The sequence below is a fragment of the Trachinotus anak genome, unplaced genomic scaffold, assembly GCF_046630095.1.
Source record: "Trachinotus anak isolate AG129_WGS33_773 ecotype Australia unplaced genomic scaffold, CSIRO_AGI_Tana_v1 ptg000002l, whole genome shotgun sequence".
Taxonomy (NCBI): Eukaryota; Metazoa; Chordata; class Actinopteri; order Carangiformes; family Carangidae; genus Trachinotus; species Trachinotus anak.
Window position 1 is genome coordinate 10,223,384 of NW_027273853.1, and position 19,292 is coordinate 10,242,675.

At 42.9% G+C, this 19,292-nt stretch overlaps 1 protein-coding gene across 3 annotated transcripts in view; it reads right to left on the reverse strand.

Annotated features, from left to right (window-relative positions):
- Window positions 1-19,292, reverse strand: part of LOC139631353 (reelin-like) — a 90,291-nt gene that overhangs the window by 58,130 nt on the left and 12,869 nt on the right. For all 3 annotated transcript variants that reach the window (XM_071495565.1, XM_071495558.1, XM_071495550.1), the window contains exon 2: window positions 12,398-12,505. In XM_071495565.1, the coding sequence (XP_071351666.1) occupies window positions 12,398-12,505 (108 nt within the window). The remainder of the gene's footprint in view (window positions 1-12,397; window positions 12,506-19,292) is intronic.

A 19,292-nucleotide genomic window follows, 5' to 3' on the forward strand; every position in this document is an offset into this window, starting at 1 on the left:
ATGTTCCACAGGCTACTGTAACTGTTGAATAAGGTTAAAACAAACACAACTTAACATTTGAAACTAAAATTGACTATAACATTGTGTGAAAATCAGGAAAATAAAGAAGATAGCATCAGACTGAGAGAGAAAGCAATACAGAGAGAGAGGACCTGATGGTATGGCTAAAGAAAAACAGTGAGCAGTTTGGCTAGGGTGAAGATGAAAAGGCAGACTGATGCACTCCAGGACACAGCAGTGCTGGGACTCGACACCACTCACAGCATTTCTATTCCCACTTGAAAAATGCACTCAGGCGTAAAAATGCAAATAACGAAACTAGTCCCTTTCATGTCTGGGTGTGGAGAGAGAGAGAAGGAGAGAGGGAGAGAAAAAAATCACTATTATTCAATGAGATCCAAATCCCAAACGATCCAGTAAAGCAACAAGCTGTAGTGAACCTGTAGAGAGAAAAAAAGAAAGCTCTGACATTCCTGGTTCCGTCCAGGGAGATGAGCAGAGAAACAGAAAGACAGCCTCTTTTGTCATTGTGAAATGAAAATGTATAACAAAGCCCTTCCTGTGTCCTTGTGCACCAGGGCCACACAAACTACAAACACTGTTTATTAATTTACTCTTTGCTTAGATGATCTGAGTTACAACTACAGTTATGATGGATATTAATTTTTCTTTGTGTGCTTATTTCCTTCTCTGTTAATATTTTGTGCTTTGTGTATCTCCTCTTTTCTCATTCTCGATCCACCAAATTCTCTTCCCTGTTAATCAGTACTCGATGGAGTTGTATTAATTAAAAGCCACAGTTAGTGTGTGATGGTGAAGCAAAAATGTTTAACTTTTAGTTTTCAGTGGGCACACCTTATGCTTGATCAACTGGGGCTGAGAGTTCTCCACATTTAGTTTCTTTATCACACAATCAGCCACATGTCGAACTCACCTACTGAGCTGACAATGACCTAAGCTGTAGCTGCAGTATAAATGCCACCAGTGATGCATTCATGCCGCATGTTAGATAAGTATCAGTGAAGGCCACTTCTAATTCAATAAGCAGCCACAGGGAGATCTTCGAGGCAACCACACATCCACAGTCAAACGCACACATGCAAATACATGCACGCTCACACTCACACACACAAACACACACAGTTCTTTCACATGCAGATTGGGCACTTATGAGCTGTCGGCAGTGATTAATGGCAAGGGAAGATGACCTGCTAACTCCCACGGTATGATTGGGCAGAGCATGTTTCATAAATATGAACCCCCACACACACACATATAGATGCACACACAAATGCCTATACATGCATTCTCCGGCACGCCCACACACACACTCACTCAGATACATAGAAACACAGGAAATGGGTGTGTCTGAATTTTAAGGGTCATATGTTGGTTGTAGGACTGTAACCCCAACATCAATCTATGCTGGTAATTGCAGTGAATTTTTAAAGCGCCCCATAAAAAGGAAGTGGGAAGTTCACTGCCTTTTCTTTATTCACGTTCAGTCCGCCCATGTCTCCAGTAACAAAGACTTTGCCCCATTTTTTCCCTTCCGTCTAGTCTTTCTCTTTTAAATATGTAAACACTTCAATTCACATCTGTCTGTGTACTCTTTACTCCCTGCTTAGACAGTGCATTTTTATCTGTCTTTATATCTCACTTTGCAAAGCTAATGAGCTTTCCACAGCCAAGCTCAAAACAAGTCAAATACATGGAGTGAGAATTCTCCCTGATGGAGCAGATGGGCAATCGATGGCTCAGCCTGGCAGCAGCTTCACACTGTAGGACCAGCAGGAGCCGGTCTAACTGGCATTAGAACTGATAGATGGGCTTTGTGGCAGAGTTGTGAGGATTCAAGAGGCACCATTCAAATTGATGTGCACATTTACCAGAATCACTCAGAGTTTATACACATCATTTGACATCTGGTCAGTAGCAAATAGCTATTGGAATTTGCAGTGATTCCACAACTGTCTTTCAGCAATGTCTGGCTCTGGAGCAACAGGAAACTATTAGTTTAAGTGACCTGTCTGTGTTTGATTTGACTGTATCTCTTCCTAAAAATGGTTTTAAAATGATTTCAAGACAGTGAAGCTACATTTCCAACTCCTTCTCTCTGTCACTAAGGAATTGCTGACAGGAAGGCAGTGGGAAAATACACTTCAATCCCTAAAGGGAAGAGGAATCTGGGAGCATGTGACTTCCTTTCTACCAGCAGTAAATCTAGTAAACTGTCCTGTTTTCCCTTCACTGGAACGATTGTTATTAATGAATTCATGTATGCCTTAATGCTAGAGAAAACACACACAGAACCATAAATACACAGCCACATAGCCCTGTATGTCTGCACATACACACAGAAAAGCAACCACAAACAGAATATTAAAATGCATGTGTGTGCATGGGAGTTTACTCTGAGCACGAATGAAAGCGCTATGAAGTAGTGTAATGTGCTGGAAGGAGATTAGGCGATTTGATTTTTGTCTGGGGAATTTATATTTGTCACCAGTCACTGTATACTTTTTGATTAAACACAGAAAAGTGGATCTCATTAGAAAGCACAGATTAAAGTTTATGATGCACATCCTTTGTCTTCCAGGCCTGTTGTGTGCATGTTTGTGGTGTGTGTATGTATGTGCGCACTCAGACAGATAATAGCCTTATAAGCAGTGATTATTCTCCCACTTGCTCAGACTTAGAAATTCAAAGTATACCACCCCAGATAATTTGGAGAGCAGGCCCATTAGAGGCTCATATTTCATGTGGCAATTTTCAGAACCTGTCATAAACCTATTGGAGCATTAACATGTGTTATTAAAAGTCTGTGAATGTATGGGAATCTGTCAAAAGCCAGAATAATGCCTCTGTCAACATGTAGCAGGAGAAGGCCACACAATGGCAACATAAATGATACATCACAACAGTACTGACAGCCTGGGTAGGGACCCCATACGCTTTGTGCTGCTGAATAATCCCATGCTATGTGAGTGTGTGTGTTTGTGTGTGCCTGTTGTGTTGCATTCACCCTTTATCCCCAATACCATCTTCAGCTGGTCCACTGCAGAGTCTCACGGCACATGACAACCTGACTCTGATCTGCCATTGGCTGAAATAGGCATCCATCTCAGCATCTGACAATCACACTGCCATGGAGACAGGTTGGCAGCATTGGGGTGATGGCAGGGGTCCGGCATAGAGTTGCCAGGAGGAAGCTGTGTGTTAATATGGGTGGTGAAAGATGCCAGTGGCCAGGGGAAAGGGGGTAAGAGACTCTGTGGGAAAAAGCGAGGGGGAGAGGTTTGCCACTTGAATGAAAGAGTGTTTAAATGGCAGTAAAGGACACCTGGAGATCTGCTGAGCAGTATGTGTGTGTAGGTGAACATGCACGAGTGTATATGAGAGACGTCTTTACATTATCATGTTTTTCACAGTGCGTGCAATATGATGTTCTGTGAAAGAAGCCGTGTGTATAGATAAAATGTATGTATTCAGGCCCCTGCTCTAAGAACCTGACTGATTCTTGCTTATATGCATACATTCACAGAAGAATTGCTCTTTCATTTAGGCTTCCATTATATCTCACAGCATCCATCATCCATCATCCAAAAACTCCAAGGCAAGGCCACACACACACACACACACACACACACACACACACACACTGAAGGAGCTGCCAGTATGGCTCTAACCAGCTGAAAGACGGAAAGTACTGTACAGAACAGCATATGGTCATATGTGAATAATAATTTAGTACAAATACTCTACTAATTTAATAATTGCTTATGCTGCTGTAATATGCCCCATACATGTTGCATCTATCACAACCAATAACTGAAAACTAAAAGTATGAAGAAAATAATACTAATTGCTTGAGGCTGCGTACTGCTTTCTTTCAATGATCAAGGGCTACAAGCCATACAAGCATGAATGATAAATGGAATATAGGAACTCTAGTGGAGCATAATAACCCCCCCCCCCCCCCCCCGAACTAATGTGTCATAATTGAAATGAATGTTGTTCTGAATCAAACAAGTGTTGTGTGTTTTGGAGCCCAACCCTGTATGATAGATGAGACCGCTACTTCTTTGCACAGCCCTGCAATCCATCTCAAAGCCACACTCACATACTTGCAAGCACACATGCACGATACCCAAATACATACATGTCCAAATGCAACAAGATAAGTTAAACGATCAGAGATGTTGGAAACAAGTCAAAGGTTTAGCTAATTTATTTGGGAGTAAAACCAAAAATGGTGCACCTGAAATGTAAAAGTTCCTCATTGTAGAAAAACTAACTATGATGAGAATGGTAGGTCAAAATGATGATCTGCAACCGAAGGATGTTTACAAAAGACAGTCTGGGCAATATTTTTTTCTTTTACCTTTATCTTCTCTTCCAAATGATTGTGATTAAACAGTAGGTTTGTTTAAAACTGTATGATCATTGGACACTTTATGCCAGGTTTTACTTGATGACTAGAAGTTTCAGAAATTAATTTGATGAGCACAATGTTATTATTACTGATAGGAAGAATGGCCAATGGACATATATAGATTACATAAATTAATATAAATACAATATAATTACAATATAAAATAACTAATAAAAATAGAATTTCCCTTTCCCTTCTCTACATGTTTTTAATAGAGTCAAACTGAAGAACAGGGGCCTGTGTAAAACTGGTTTCAGTTCAAGGCTCACAATGTGTGTGTGTTATATAAACCATTGGGGTAAAGTGTTGCTTAAAGGCCTAACTAGAGCGACATAGCCAAGCCTGCTGAGTGTTAGTGGTGTGAGGCCTGTGGAGCAGCACCCAGTGGAAGACAGCCAGCTCCGTGCCCCAGGAGAAGCTTTCCACACTGGGTGGCAAAGTCACTGAACTCCCCTTCCCCCATGCCTCTAGTCCTTGAGCACCTACTTCCTTCCATCCATCCATCCATCCATCCATCCATCCATCCGCCCGTCCACTAGTGAAGCCCATGAGCGGCTGCCTTCTGTGGGTGTGTGTCATTGTAGCTTGGCAGGCACACACCACAGCTTTACCGGCAGGCGCTAGGGCTAATTTGATTTTTAATTCAACACGACTCCCCGGCTAATAGTTTGAGCTGGGGATTAATTAATCTGATTTGACTTGTGCTAATTTCTTGCACCCACGTCCCTGTTACCCACCCGTCAATGCAGCAAACAAACAAACTAGTGAGGCCGCAGTCTCGCAGGCTCTGTCATACACACATGTTGAGTATAAGAGACAGAGACCTGGGGCGACAGGTGAGGAGCCAGTGGAAGCCATGGGAAAGAAAAGCATGGCGTCTGTGCTGCATTTGTATGCATGTGTACATACAGCATGTGTGTGTATCTAAATGTGTTTACGGTTGAGGCTGGAGCTGAGCCTGGTCTGACAGGGGAGTGCTGGGAGGCAGTGAACTAATCACAGCAACAGCCTGGCTCTCATAAGGAGGGCGAAACATAGAGAAGGTCACCAACTATTTTCACTGCCAAAATATGGGTCAGACTGGATTTCACAGATAAACTGTATATAACGTAAATGAAAGTGGGCCAGGCAGTGGAGCATTCCTGTTCTTCTCTGAGCTCTTTGAGGGTAGAGGACCAGATCCATTCGGACCGAACAGGGAGAAACCAGGAGGACCACTAAGCTTCCTCATCTCACAGAATCGGAGAGAGCACTTTTGCTGTTTCTAATACTCTCTGTAACACAACTTTAAAAATGAATAGACCTCAGAGTGCAGCCTGGATGGTGTGCACCTTGTGGAGAAGACTTTGTAAAATCACTCTCTCTCAGTTTGCACACCAAACCCACAGATGCCCACACACTTGCAAGGTGCATGTGGAGGTATGGAGTATAAGGAGTTTTATATCACAACACAACAAAGATAAATTTCAAAGTCAGCCTGCCTCTGTGTTGAAATGATGCAAACCCACTAGTGTTCACAGAAATGTGTCAAACTGAGCAGTCTTTGAGTCAAAGCTCTCGCTGCCTTTATTCTATCTTTATTTCTCTCTCCTCTCTCGTTCTCTCTGGCATGTAACCAACCTCTATGCATGGCAGAAAATAACATTGCTCTGCTCAAGAGAGACCACACATGGGAGAAACAGCCTACGCCTGCTGCTCTCTCCTTCACGATAAAAAAAATCAAATAAAATAAAAATAAAAAATGAAACTGCCCAACAGCTAACACACCACTTTGAAATCTCTATCACAGTCAATCCAGCTCCTGCTTTCCCCTATTTCTGCTCTCTGTGTCACCCTGGATCTTTTTACCATATATTTGGATGCAAAAAATACAGTGAAAAATGGAAAAAGCATGCTCAGCATGTGCATACAAATTTTTGTGTGCTCTCACAAAAAGCAAATAGAAACACACACACTGATGCACACGCACAGGCACAAATAGATGCACACAAGCATGTGCAGAGACACGCATACTGAACACTCCATACACTACAAATGTAAGCACACCTAGTGCCGCCATGGGAGTTCAAAGAAGGGACTATGTTTTCCAAGAGAGCTAGTGTACACTAAGTGAACCAGTAAATTCCCAGCAGCAGTGCTCCAGCAGGTCTACTGTACCATCGCACCTGAGAGGCAAGACCTATGCTGTTGCGACGTATGGTCAACACTAATGCACCAGAGTCTGATGTGGGCTTATGTTAAATTAATAATGGGTTATGTTGTATTCTGTTTGAATTCTTTGAAGGTGGGGCTGCTGTTTGCTTCTTAAGAGGCTGTGCACATGGAAGGAAGCTACATGACTTGTGATGCATAATCACCCAAACATTCCTCTGGACTCTGAGAGCACCCAAATGTTTATCCACCTGCTAGCAGTCGCCAGGCAGTGTGAGATCAGTGGGTGAGGACAACGGGAGGGACAGAAAAGTGGCTCTGCTTGGTGGGGCACGGACAAGAGGGGTGGGGAAGTCCTGTGCCAGCAAAGATGGGAGATTTACAGCAAGCCGACCCAGCTGATCTCAAGTCTGATCTAACACTGTGCTGCAGCGAGCACAAATCACCTCCCATACATAACCCTGCCCCTGACAACTCATTTCATCTTGTGCACTAATGAATTCATCATCAGGAGGGATCTGCCTCTGGGTGCCTCAGCCCTGAGCAGAAAAGGAGTAATGGCTTAGATAAGTCATCATCATCATTATTAACATCACCACCACCACAAACACCACCTTGCCTCTGTTCAGCCAGCAGTTCAGGAGCAACAGTTTGGGACTAAGCAGTGTCCTTGACAGAGTTGCAACAGGGGAACTTTGGCAGTGTTCAAGGTTATTGTAAGGATGGATGTCAGCACAAATGTGTCACCGATCTGTGAGAATCAGCATGAGATTGTGTATGTCAATGGAATTTGAATATGTTGTGGTATGAGTGGATAAGTCAGTGAGTGTGAGAGCTCTTATTGTAGCAAGCAAGAGTGTATGTGTGTATCTGTGTGTGTGTATGAAGGAGTCTAAGCGGCGCAGTCAGGGAGCTGTCAGCCGAGAGCCAGGGAGCAGGCTGATCACAGGGCTGTAGTGCGTTTGAAGTCTCCTAGGGACTGACAGCTTCTCTCCCCATGGGAACCTCTTCTGTTGCCCCTTCTCTCCTCCCTGCACCACCCTTTCTCTGTATCATTCCTCTTTATGCTGCATCTCTCCCTACACAGTATTTCCTTCACAGCATTTCTTCATCCTATTGATGGAGGGGGTATGCGGAAGCACACTTGTGCTCTCCTGGGACTGTTAGTACTGTGTTTGAGAAAACACAGAGGTTCCAAAACAAGGCTTTGTTCAGTAGGAAGTAGTGTTCCTCTGTAAATACTGACATGATGAGCTGCCATCTCTCATAGTCTGACATTCTGGCTGACATTCAATCTGGCTTGGTGGCAAGAGGGCGCAGACAGCAGACCTTCAGCCTTTAGATGGATGAGGGTGCGGATATCTGGATTTGAATGTATAATTGTGCATAATGGGAAAGAAAGACCATTCATTATTGTGTACTTCTATATGTTTCATTTCAGCATGAGTCCGGTTAAATGTGTGGATGGCATGATTACACTTTTGGCTGCACACCCTATCTAGCCCCTCCTCCACAGGTCAAGGTGCAGCAGGATTTCATCTCTAATCTGGCTGTGTGTTAGCATGAGCCCATCCGTCATGGGGACAGAGTGTCGGCTGGATGTCCCTGTCACTAAGCTGTCCATTTTGTCAGACAGCCAGATTCATCATATTGAGATGGGGACTGATCCTTGCTAGCAGGAGCCAACCGCACCACAAATACATACAAATATGCAAATTAATGACAAAATAAACATCACCCTGCAAACGAGCCATCCATCAATGACCACTTTCTCAGCAGCTCAGCATTGGCACGGCAACACCAATCAGCCACTCCGTCAGAAGGAGTGATGGAACGCCATCCTCTCATCTTCTTCCTCTGCTTCTCCGTCCTTATATCAGCATACTGTCTCCCTTTCACTGGTCCCCATTTGCCATTTTTCATGCACCTCTAATTTTCTCCTCTCACTCTCCACTCACATTCATTCCCTTAATCTCAAACACTTTGTCAGCCCCATGTTGGCATTTTGCCTATCCATTTTCCTCTCCTGTCTATTTTCAAAGCTCTCTCCTCCTTTCAAGTGCCTTTTGTTCATCATCATAATTACAACATAGCTGAAGACATTTAGAACGACATTTAGTCTTTGTGTTTGAATGGATAATTATGTGATGGGAAACATTTTGCCATTAGGGCAGCAATACACTCCAACCACATGTGACATGTTTCTTTCCATCCAGGCTCTGGACCATGAGGTCCAATACACCACCTCATCATTACTGTGCGACATACAACAGTAAACTGTTCTTTTGTGTACCAAACCAAATGAATCAAAATTATGATATTGTACATAAGTCTTTGTTTTCATCATAAAATCTTTGTAGACAGCAGTTTGAACGTGTTGTGAGATCGTTTCAGAAAGCCAAGAGGCTGGAATGGAAAGAAAGAGCTCTTAATGGAATAAAAGTCAAAGGAGGGAAAAACACGAAGCAGTTTGAATTCTCCAGCAGCTGAGTCAGTCCAGACTCATGTTGCTTTTCTGGCAGTGTGTATAGACATCCCTTCCACACAAGTTGCACACACACATAGAAACGCTTATAAGCTTCACTGTAAAACATCCTTCTAAGGACTCTAATGAGTAATTAGGTTGTCAAACTCTACGACACAATAGAATGAAATGAATCACTTTACACACTCTACCTCATCCATTAACTGTATATTGTGGCTACTAGAAGCCCAAAATGACATGTTGAGCCTTTCCTGCCAGTGCCTGGCATCTTGAAACACAATCATTGTTGCAGCTGTGCCTCAGCCAGACTAGTTTATCACATTTATAAAAACCACAGTCAATTTACACTCCTGTGCTCTCCCTCATTCAGGTGGGTATGGCGCCCAAACATAACATTGTTTTTAGCTCCAGTTTGTCTGATTCTGCATTAGTCATAGCAAAGCAATTACAGCATTATAAAGGTCTGTGGTTAGCCAGCCAGTGGCTAGTGGGGAACCTCCTGCCTTTAGGCAGAGGAGGAATGAGCCTTGGGCAACCGGAGCAGCAGTTCAGCCCAGAGGCCAAAAATACAGTATTCCTCAGACTATGCTGATTGCTACCCCAATTGCTCCATCACACTTCAGCTGATTCGACAATGAGTGGGTGTTGAGTTCTGACAACACAGTAAAAAAGTCAGTACCTCAAAGCTTCACTTTTTATTACAAATGTAGTGTGAACTGCATTGTTATTCAGAAGGAGTGGAAGAGTTCACTTCTCTGTCTCCACATCATGGTGTCTATGTATGAGTTTTTGTGGGGGTGTCTAGTTCATATGACAGACCAAAACAAGAAAAACACAAAAGAAAGGGGAGAAAGAAGATGACTGGTGATAGAGCATGTGTATTTGCATGCAGTGTGGCCATGCACATGTACATGCACTGATGAATTTTCCATAAAAAGCAGTGAAGGGTGACACTGGACGGTCAAGAGGAATTCTCTCTTTAGAGGCAGGCGTGCAGTCATCCTGTCTGCTCGCTACCACAGCTCTGACCACACCAACCACTAGACATCCCCACACAGAGTGTACAAACACTAACCTCTCTGGCTCCACAGCTCCCTGCCTTTATCTGTTTATTCCGTCTTCATTTTTCTCTGTTTCAAACCATTCCTGCTCCTTAAACGTCCATCTGTCTTTCTCCTTCTCAGCCTCTTTTTTTCTAACATCAACTCAACAAAAACCAAAACTCTACTAACATAACAGTCTTCCTTTTCCTCTTGCTTAACATTATCTTGTGATTTAAAATCTCAAAAATATTCATTAATCTTAATTTACCACTGATCTTCTCCCCGTGTGTGCAATCATGTGGTGACGGTGCAGTGAGCTTTCATTCTTCCGTGCTGGAGTTCATGTTGGTTCCCGCACTGATACATCTGTCAACCACATGTTCACTCAGCGAGCCGCCACTCCAACAGATGTACGCAGCTAGAGTGAGTGTGAGTGTGTGAGTGAGTTTGTTACCCATGTGTAACTGTGTCCCCTATATGCCTCCATTGAGGGGGATTAGAGCCACACCCTATCTTAGATACTCTACATTAAACATCAGACTCATAAAACTCCCTTGTGGAGTTGCATGACCCCCTTGTCCTCACAGATCCTTTAATATCTGTCACAACAATAGACATCAAGTGGCGTCTCATTCTATTGTTTTTCCACTGCATTATCTTCAAAGGATTTTGTTCAAACACTGGCTCTCTTATTCACAACAATGTCACCAGGTTTCCATGAGATCATTGATGAAGCTCTCCCTCTCTGGGAACATCCCTCTTCAGGCCTCCCAAGGATGAAGAGCCTACAGTCCCCAGATGTGACACCCTGCCACAGAGCATGGTCTGCAGACCAGTCAGGGTGCCGACACTAGGCTATGAGGAGTTTCTCATAAAAATCCCATGTACATAATATTTGTGAGGACAAGTGAAGTAAAGGAAAACTCAAACTGTAATTTAGACAGCAGTCCCACTTTGGACACTTAGAAGAGGACTATGGTGGCAGTAATAAATCATCCTTCTGTTTTGCCTTCATAACAACATTGAATCTGTGTGTGCTCATAACAGTCCTGATGCCCTGAGAGAGGATGCAGGAGAATCAGAGCAGAGAGGCAAAGTGCAGAGAGCTCTTCAGCTGAGGACAGACTGAGTGACTGCGCCGTGAAACCTGGACAGCATCGCTGCTTAGCAGATTACACACACTGTAACGGAAGGCTTTGCAGACTTATTTAAACACACACCATGCGGAAACCCACAGTCCCACAAGCTGCTGCCTATCACTCTGTGCAGCCCTTCCCTTAAAACTTTTCAAATTAATGAGAGTGAAGCAAAGGTGACGCAATCCTTGCTTGGATGCCTCCCCAGTAAACAGCGCTGCCAAGAGTGAAGAGCTGCCCTGGCTGGGGTGAAGTCAGCGTCTGAAGAACAGTGGAGTTAGTCAGGATAAGTGAGCCCGCTGGGCAGTAGTTCTGGGCCAGTAGCCCTGTTCTCTAAGGAGTTCTTTATGGCTGGTCCATTGCCCCTAGAGAACCCCCACCCCTTCACACAGGGGCTCCATCCGCACACACTTCATCTGAGTCTAAAAATCTTCATTGTGTGTCAAGAAATGGGTTACATTTAGCTTTAATTCGGTTGCAGTTGTCCACTGTGAAATTAGATTGCATTGTAAAAAACAATGTTAAGGCAAAATGTATTCATTTATTTATTTATTTATTTATTGCAAACATTGTTTGCAAAAATCTTTATCCATCAATAACATTTCACGACTGTAATTTTAGGAACATATGTTTTAAGTAGAGAAAATGGCTATGCTTTTCAAGTGGACCACTCAACCTTTCCTGAAGCTCAACATTTGATCATCTGAACAGCTGACCATTAACATGGTCTTCATTGTTATTTGATGGTTGGTATTGTCTCTTTGAGGCCAAATGCTCTCTTTACTGTCCACTGTCTTTTCTTCATCTCACATTCAGTTTTCTGTTTCTCTTCTCTCAAACATCAATGAAAACCCATGTGGCTGAGCCCATAGTCCCCACTCCTCATCCATCACGGCCCGTCACAATGGGAGTGGGGAAGTGGTCTAATACTCATTCTGGGAACAGATGTGAATCTCTGAGCTGGGTTGTACTCACTGTTATACCACATAGTCCCAGCACTGAGTTACTATTTGGAGCATCTGATGGTTTGTTTGTTCTTAAAGGCGAAGCTAAGTTGAGCATTTAATGATGAGCCTGAATTGGCACAGGGAGTATTGGTGAGGAAGCTTCTCTAAACAGCCTACAGTTGTATCTCCTGAAGACTTACCAAAGCCAAATGCAGCTGGAGCAGGGATGGGAGCTGACTGGACTGGTGTGGAGGTGTAGAGGCCAGTCACCAGCAGACCATCAAAGGATACACTGGTAGAGATGGTTACTGCAGAGAGAGAGGAAAAGGAAGACATTTAACACTGGTGTTGCTCTCAAGCTGTGTGTTACTGCAAGACCACAAAAAATTGGTTATGTCACATAGCATCCAAGCAAAACACAATTTTTTCATAGATGTAACTTATGACATATATACACACACATATTATCATCTCTTGTTTTTTTATTGTTTTTATAATGAAGACTGTGAGACGAACTAATTTGCCACTGATTAGGTGTCAGGGATCGCAAGTACTAAGTAATGTTCACACTTCATTTGCAGGCTGTGAAGATAATTAGTCGGTGTGATGTACATGCATGTGGACAGGAAGTCTGGAACTGTATACGCACAAGTGTATAATGATCCCTAACGTCCTGCTGCTAATGAGCACAGAGCTCAGGTGTTAAAAAACAGAAATGTAGAGTGACCATTAACTGGGAAGCCAATGACACTAAATGCCCTGCAGGAGGAAAGGAGAGAAAAGTGCACAGATGTGCAGGCAGGTGTTAAAGCAAAAGCAACCATGCCTCACACACACACAAAAACAGAAATACACAGACATACACACACAGGAGCACAATTAAAGAGGCTGCTAATGGTGGCTAATGTTTAAAGTAGTGGGACTAAAAAGAAAACAATATGATAACATCACCTTGCTGTCTGTCTTACAGCCAACAGCTCCAGGATGTAATCTAACTCATCCTGAACAAATCACAGTGCTTTAATCAAAGCCTGCCTCTATTGACAACCATATTAGAAGAGAGCGATGAGCTAATTGGCTGGAACCCTGATAGCCTTGTTAAGCCTCTCTTCATCATAGGTCACCAAAAACGAAAAGAAGAGAAAACTGCCAGTCTATTATCCAGCCGAACAGATCTACAGCTTAGTGTATCCAGCAGCAAGTTAACTATTGATCCACCCAGTAAACAAAGACCCTGAGTGACGGGACCACAGAGCCAGCTACATCACCGGAGGAAAAGAGCTCAGCCACTGGACTGCTTCCAGCCAGACAGAAGAGAGCACAGGGGAACAGTCTGTGGCTCGAAGGAGAACGCACTCTCAAAACATACACTTTTACACATTGAGGAATAAAATGCTTCGCAGCTGGGAAATATGGAGGTATCATTATATGCTGACCCTGGAATCCCCCTCCTTTTGGGGGAAAACTGAATGGGAAAAGGAAGAGACACCCAAGGTGTTGGTGTGTTTTTAGTAACAATAGCAACATGTCAGTTTGGTCTTGGGGCGTTCATTCTTCTGGGCTTGGTGTGTTTCGATGTGGGAATCTGGGCAGAGCAGACTCCTGTGTGGCCCAGTCTCCCTGTCTGTCTGTCTGGGTGACTCCATTAACACGTCCCCACATAAGGCGCCCAGCGTTTCAGTGTGTCTGAAAGTGTGTGTTCTGCGTGTGTCTGTGTATATTGGATGTGCTACACCCTGTCTTAAGAGCACAGTTAAGCCCTGCTCTCCTCCATATCAAAGCCTCAATAATTCATCCCACAACTCTCTTTTATTATATCCAGACATTTCCTCCTCTCTTCTCCTGTCACAGGATTTATACAAAAATCAAGTTATAGCATTAACACTATATTCTATATACTGCCTGCTCTATTACAGCATACAGCAGTAAATTGCATGCTTAATAATGCTATTTTTTCTGTCAGTTGTCCACCAAAAAATAGCAAATTTCCAAAGCACAAAAATGGAACATGGTAAAATCAACCACTGTATAAGTTTGGCTTCTACATCTAAAATAGAGAGAGCCACATTAACATTACTCAAAGAATAGCACACCCTCTACCCTCCATAGCTTCATCTTAATAGACTAACATAGAAAAATGTTCTGTTACTTAATATTGAAGCTGTTTGCAGTCACTATTGGTCCATTCACAATATTCAACAATTAAAATATAGGCTGAGTTACAGTATCATTAAATAACTAAATATCAAATCTCAGTTATTTGCAGATATTTCTCTTTTTGTATGAATGGTTCTATAAACACTGTGTGAGCAACAAGTAATTTCTCTGTACTTCCTTTTCCTTGTCAGCTGTGAGCACTGCCAAATTCTATCAGTGCGTACAGCGTGTACAAGAAGCTGTATTGTGAGAAAGAGACATTTTGCTTGGCAACAGAAGCATTATCATATTCAATCCATGTTGCGCAGTGCACCTCTTGCACCGCAATACCCACAGAATGCAGGGAAAAGGCCTTCTCATTCAAACAAGTAATTATCATGTTCATGTTGTGTATGTGTGTGCTCCTCTTTTGTGCTATTTTTGCTTAACAGAATACATTACCTATTCTCCAGATCCATCCAGAGAGTGGTAAGACATGTTATCAGTGTTTACATTATGTTGTATTGATCCAAGGCCATGGCATGATGCAGTATTTAATGGAGTAATGTACTGGGTTTAATGCATTAAGTTGGACTGGGCTACACCACCCTTAGTACACACAATACACTCATTTCTGCACTTCCACTGACCTGCATCACCAAGGTTACATACACTCCATTACTCTCCACAGACACTTACATATGGGCTACACACACACACACACACACACAAAATATTTTTTCTGCCTTCACTGTGCTATTTCTTTCTTTATCCACCGCTTACACCTTCCTTCCAGTCTTTCTCGCTCAGCCTCACTACCATTTGAGAAATCATGGTAAAAAATGCTCTCTCCTGCACTTTCCCCATCTACTCCCTTCTCATGCATTTTCTCCTCCCTCGCAGCAGTGTACCTGCACTCTGTTTGATGTGGAGGTTGGGGGGAGAGAGTGGAGAGGAGGCAAAGCTAGGGGCACAAGGTTACAATCGAAAAAACACGAACAGGGGCGAAGAACGATGGAGAGACAGGGAGTAGCGGAGTGGCCCACGGAGAGCAGCGCTACCTGATCAATACAAATGCAAGATCTAAATTATTTAGACAGGCCTCTAACACCCCTCTCTCACTCGCCTGTGGAACGCATCAGACAGATGAGCCAATCAGATGAGATGAGATGAGATGAGATCCAATCACCTGTGGGGGTACTTCACACAAACACACACACACACACACACACACACACACAGATCTAAAGGAAGAGGCTGGCAGCCTTTGATGGTAGCCTTTAACATTCTTGTCCATACCTCATTTCTGAGTACTATTCACTTGGCCGAGGGGGATGAGGCAGGATTGGGGGTGAACTTTATTACGAACACTCTCATCCAACACATTAGAAGGTTTTTTGTGTGTGAGCATGTGAGTGCGCACAAATGCACATTTTTGTGCAATTTGTTCATGTGTAAACAAACCAGGTGTTAGACTAGCACAGTTCATCATTAGATTAAGCTACATAAAAGTGCATAACAGGTTTTTTTATAACAAATAAAATACACTCTGAATATCTCTTAAATGAGTTATTCTGGATATGATGCAGAATGTCTGGTTTACAAATCAAGTGCACACATGCACAAACACATACAAATATACTTAATTCTCTGGAAATATATCATACAATTTGTTTAAGTTTTGATTGCCAGGTTAGAAATGGGGGATGGGTTTGGTGGTGGCAGAGTAAGGTTCAGACCAACTTCAGTGTGGGCGTCTCTGGCAAAACATTGCAGGATCATCCGGCAGCTAAGCTCAACTTTTGCTGCAACACAATATGACCACTTTCAACAAAGCCAATCAAAGACTTGAAAGCATACATTCCTGGAGGATTACTTGGTAAAATGAGCACAATATTTCTGCCATTTACCTTGCAATCATTGTAACAAAAGGTAAAATAGTTGCCATCGTAATAACTTTTCAGAGTCATAAAATCCTTTCTGTGAGTATTACAAACTGTTGCAAAGTGTTTTGCTGGCTGATAAACCCTTAAGCACATTAATCTGTTACTAAACTGGACTTCCTGCAAGTGCACCTAAGCTTAAGTTTGCAAAACATTCATTACACTGTACACACAGCACTCATACCCACATGCACACGCTCATACTTGAACACACCACAGAGCACATCCCTTGGCCCTAAGCCAGCATGTAATATTAATGATGCGATGTGGTATGCCTCATTACAGACACACAACCGTGCTCCTACTCAACTATTGATGGGCCGGGGGCTTTCTTCACTTCTCTCGATCCACCAGGAGGAATGTTAAGGCACAAAGTATGAGCATACCACACAATGCAACAAAACACACATTGAAAAATACAATACTGACTTTGCTGACAAGTAACTCAGAGTACACAGAATACACTCAGTAAGGACTAATCAGTAATGGAAAATGAATCTTTTGTGACAATCTATTCTGCAAAAATAAGATCCATAATAATTGCCAGTAAATCAGAAAGTCTATTTTCCATCTACATTTATTCATGTGTAGAATATTATGTCCCTTGGTTGGTCTCACCAACTCTTGGTTTACATTTGTTTAGTTAATATTTCAGCTAGGAGTTCCCCTGACTTCTTCTGACCACCTGGCAATCAAGAACAACAACAGGATTGCATTAGCTCCTTGTATTACATGAGTGAATCTTGAATGCTGTAAAAGCATCCTCAATATGGGAAAAACAAGGTACTGGAATAGTGGAATACAGTGAATAGATGTTTAAAATTTTATAAGAGCCTGAAGTACATTTTAAACTAGTCCCAAAGAGGTGTGCTGATGCCTTTAGAAATGAATGCACCTATCGGTAGAAAGAGAATCAGTTTTTTCGGGTTGTTTCTTTCTTTATTTATAGTACAAGCAGTGTGGGAGCAACTGTGATTGATAGATGGTTTTGGCCGATTCCTCAAACAAGAATCAGTGAAGAACAGACCAAAGTGCTGCTCATGTTGGAAATTCTGAACTCATGTGAATGGCTCACTGTATGCTGGGTCAGTAATCATGTTAGCGACCTGAAAAACAGGGCCCAGTGGCATCCTAAAAGCAATAGTAATGTCTCCTTATGGTGCAGCAAAGCGTGGTCGGCACCATGGTTGGCAACGCTTGGTGACATGAGCTCATTCTTAGAAAACAGCACGTTGAAGGATTAGGCTGGAGCTGGACAGGAAGTCTGTGAGCTCTGAGAGAAGACCTGATTTACGTTGCAGCTTAGTCCGCTTGCATTTAAGTCCCCGTGTGGTTGGCATGGCCTGAACAGCGCCTTTCTGCTCTTGTGTACAAATACACCCACCAGTCTTCACCACACCTACAATCATATTTATACAAGTTTCAGAAAAACATCTAGAAAGTACCCAGGACTGGAAAGACATGGCTTCAGTCGGAGGTTCTGACAAGATTTTAATTGGTAGCTCTCTGTTATACCATAGACAGAAATCATAGTCTGTCAAGCAGCACAATCACAGCATAAAGTAGAACAAGCTATCTAATCACAAAAGTAATTTTTGCAAGAAACAAGAGTGTAACAGAACAGATTATCAATGAAATCCCCATTTCTCCCCAGTGAACCAGGAGGACACCATTTTTGTTTCCAAATGGATGGAGGTTTTCCTGGCAACAATCTGGATAAAGATAGCCGACCATCTGACCCATATCCCACTGGCAGACACACACGTGCCCCAGAGAGGACCAGGAAATGGAGGCCAGACCATGGGGAAGCTATAGTTCCATCTGTTTCCGTGGTCATGCCAGTGCTGGGGTGCCACTTCACTCTTAGCTTCCTGAAATGGTTCAAACTGTCAGTCACCTGAGCATGACACCATGGGTAGGTCACTATTTCCTGCGATTAGGAATGGAAAGACTGGTCCGTTTAGACTGACCACAAGTTTGCAGAAGAATTTGCAGACAAACGGAAACACACAAGTACGAATGCGCCTCGACAGGTTCAGAAGATGGTGTGGGAAGTGAGTTTCTGCACATATATGTGTCATGCGGTGTTCTAGTCAGGTCTTAGAGGCATCATTCCATTGCGTAACCTTCTGGCACCATCCTGGCCTGCTGGCACTGCCATCTGCTGCTGTGAAACACGAGATCACAGACAACCTATCAGCCACTGAGCTTCTACAGGTCTGCTTAACTACAACATCTCCAACCATGTTTTGCAAATGGCTGAACGAAAGCAATTTATCACCTAAGACCAATTTACAGGTCCTTTCATGATCACTGCCAGAGATCATTACGTGCAGCCTGTTCTTGTTCTTGGTCCAATTTGCTTTGTTGAGGTTTTACTCTGTTTACCACAGAGGGGAGCTGAAGCCTTCCTGCCTGCCTAACTTGGCTTCACCCCTGCAACAGCCGTGGAGAAAAACAGGAGTGAAGAGGCAGTTCTATCACAAGCATCCTGTTCCTCACACATAATCTGCTTCAGAATCACACTTCATTGTGCTGCTTTTATACGATGCAATGTATGTGAGTCTGTTTACATTCATCTGAGCCTGTGTGTCACACGCTTGAACACGAGCAAGCACAGGTGTCTAACTTATTCTACAAAGACAGAAGCCTCTGTGTATCTTTTCCTAAGCTTCTTAAGCCTCCAGAGTATAAGAGTTGAGAGTTTTGTAAATCGGTTCTCTAGGGACATTTTCTGTCTTTTTGTATGATTTGCATATGATCTGCAAGTAATCTACAAATAATATTATTCTGCACACAATGCACAATATATGCTTTTCATTCTTACTGGTGTGGCATAAGGCTGACATTTGACTTATAAGAGGACACAGCCTCTGTGGGAAGACATATCCACTAATCAACAGGGCATCATAAATCAGTTATGACAGAACATTTCTTCATAGTTTACTATCGAACATTGCATGTTCAGAAGGAGCATATCACATTGTGACAACTCAAAGGCTATTCTCTTTACCTG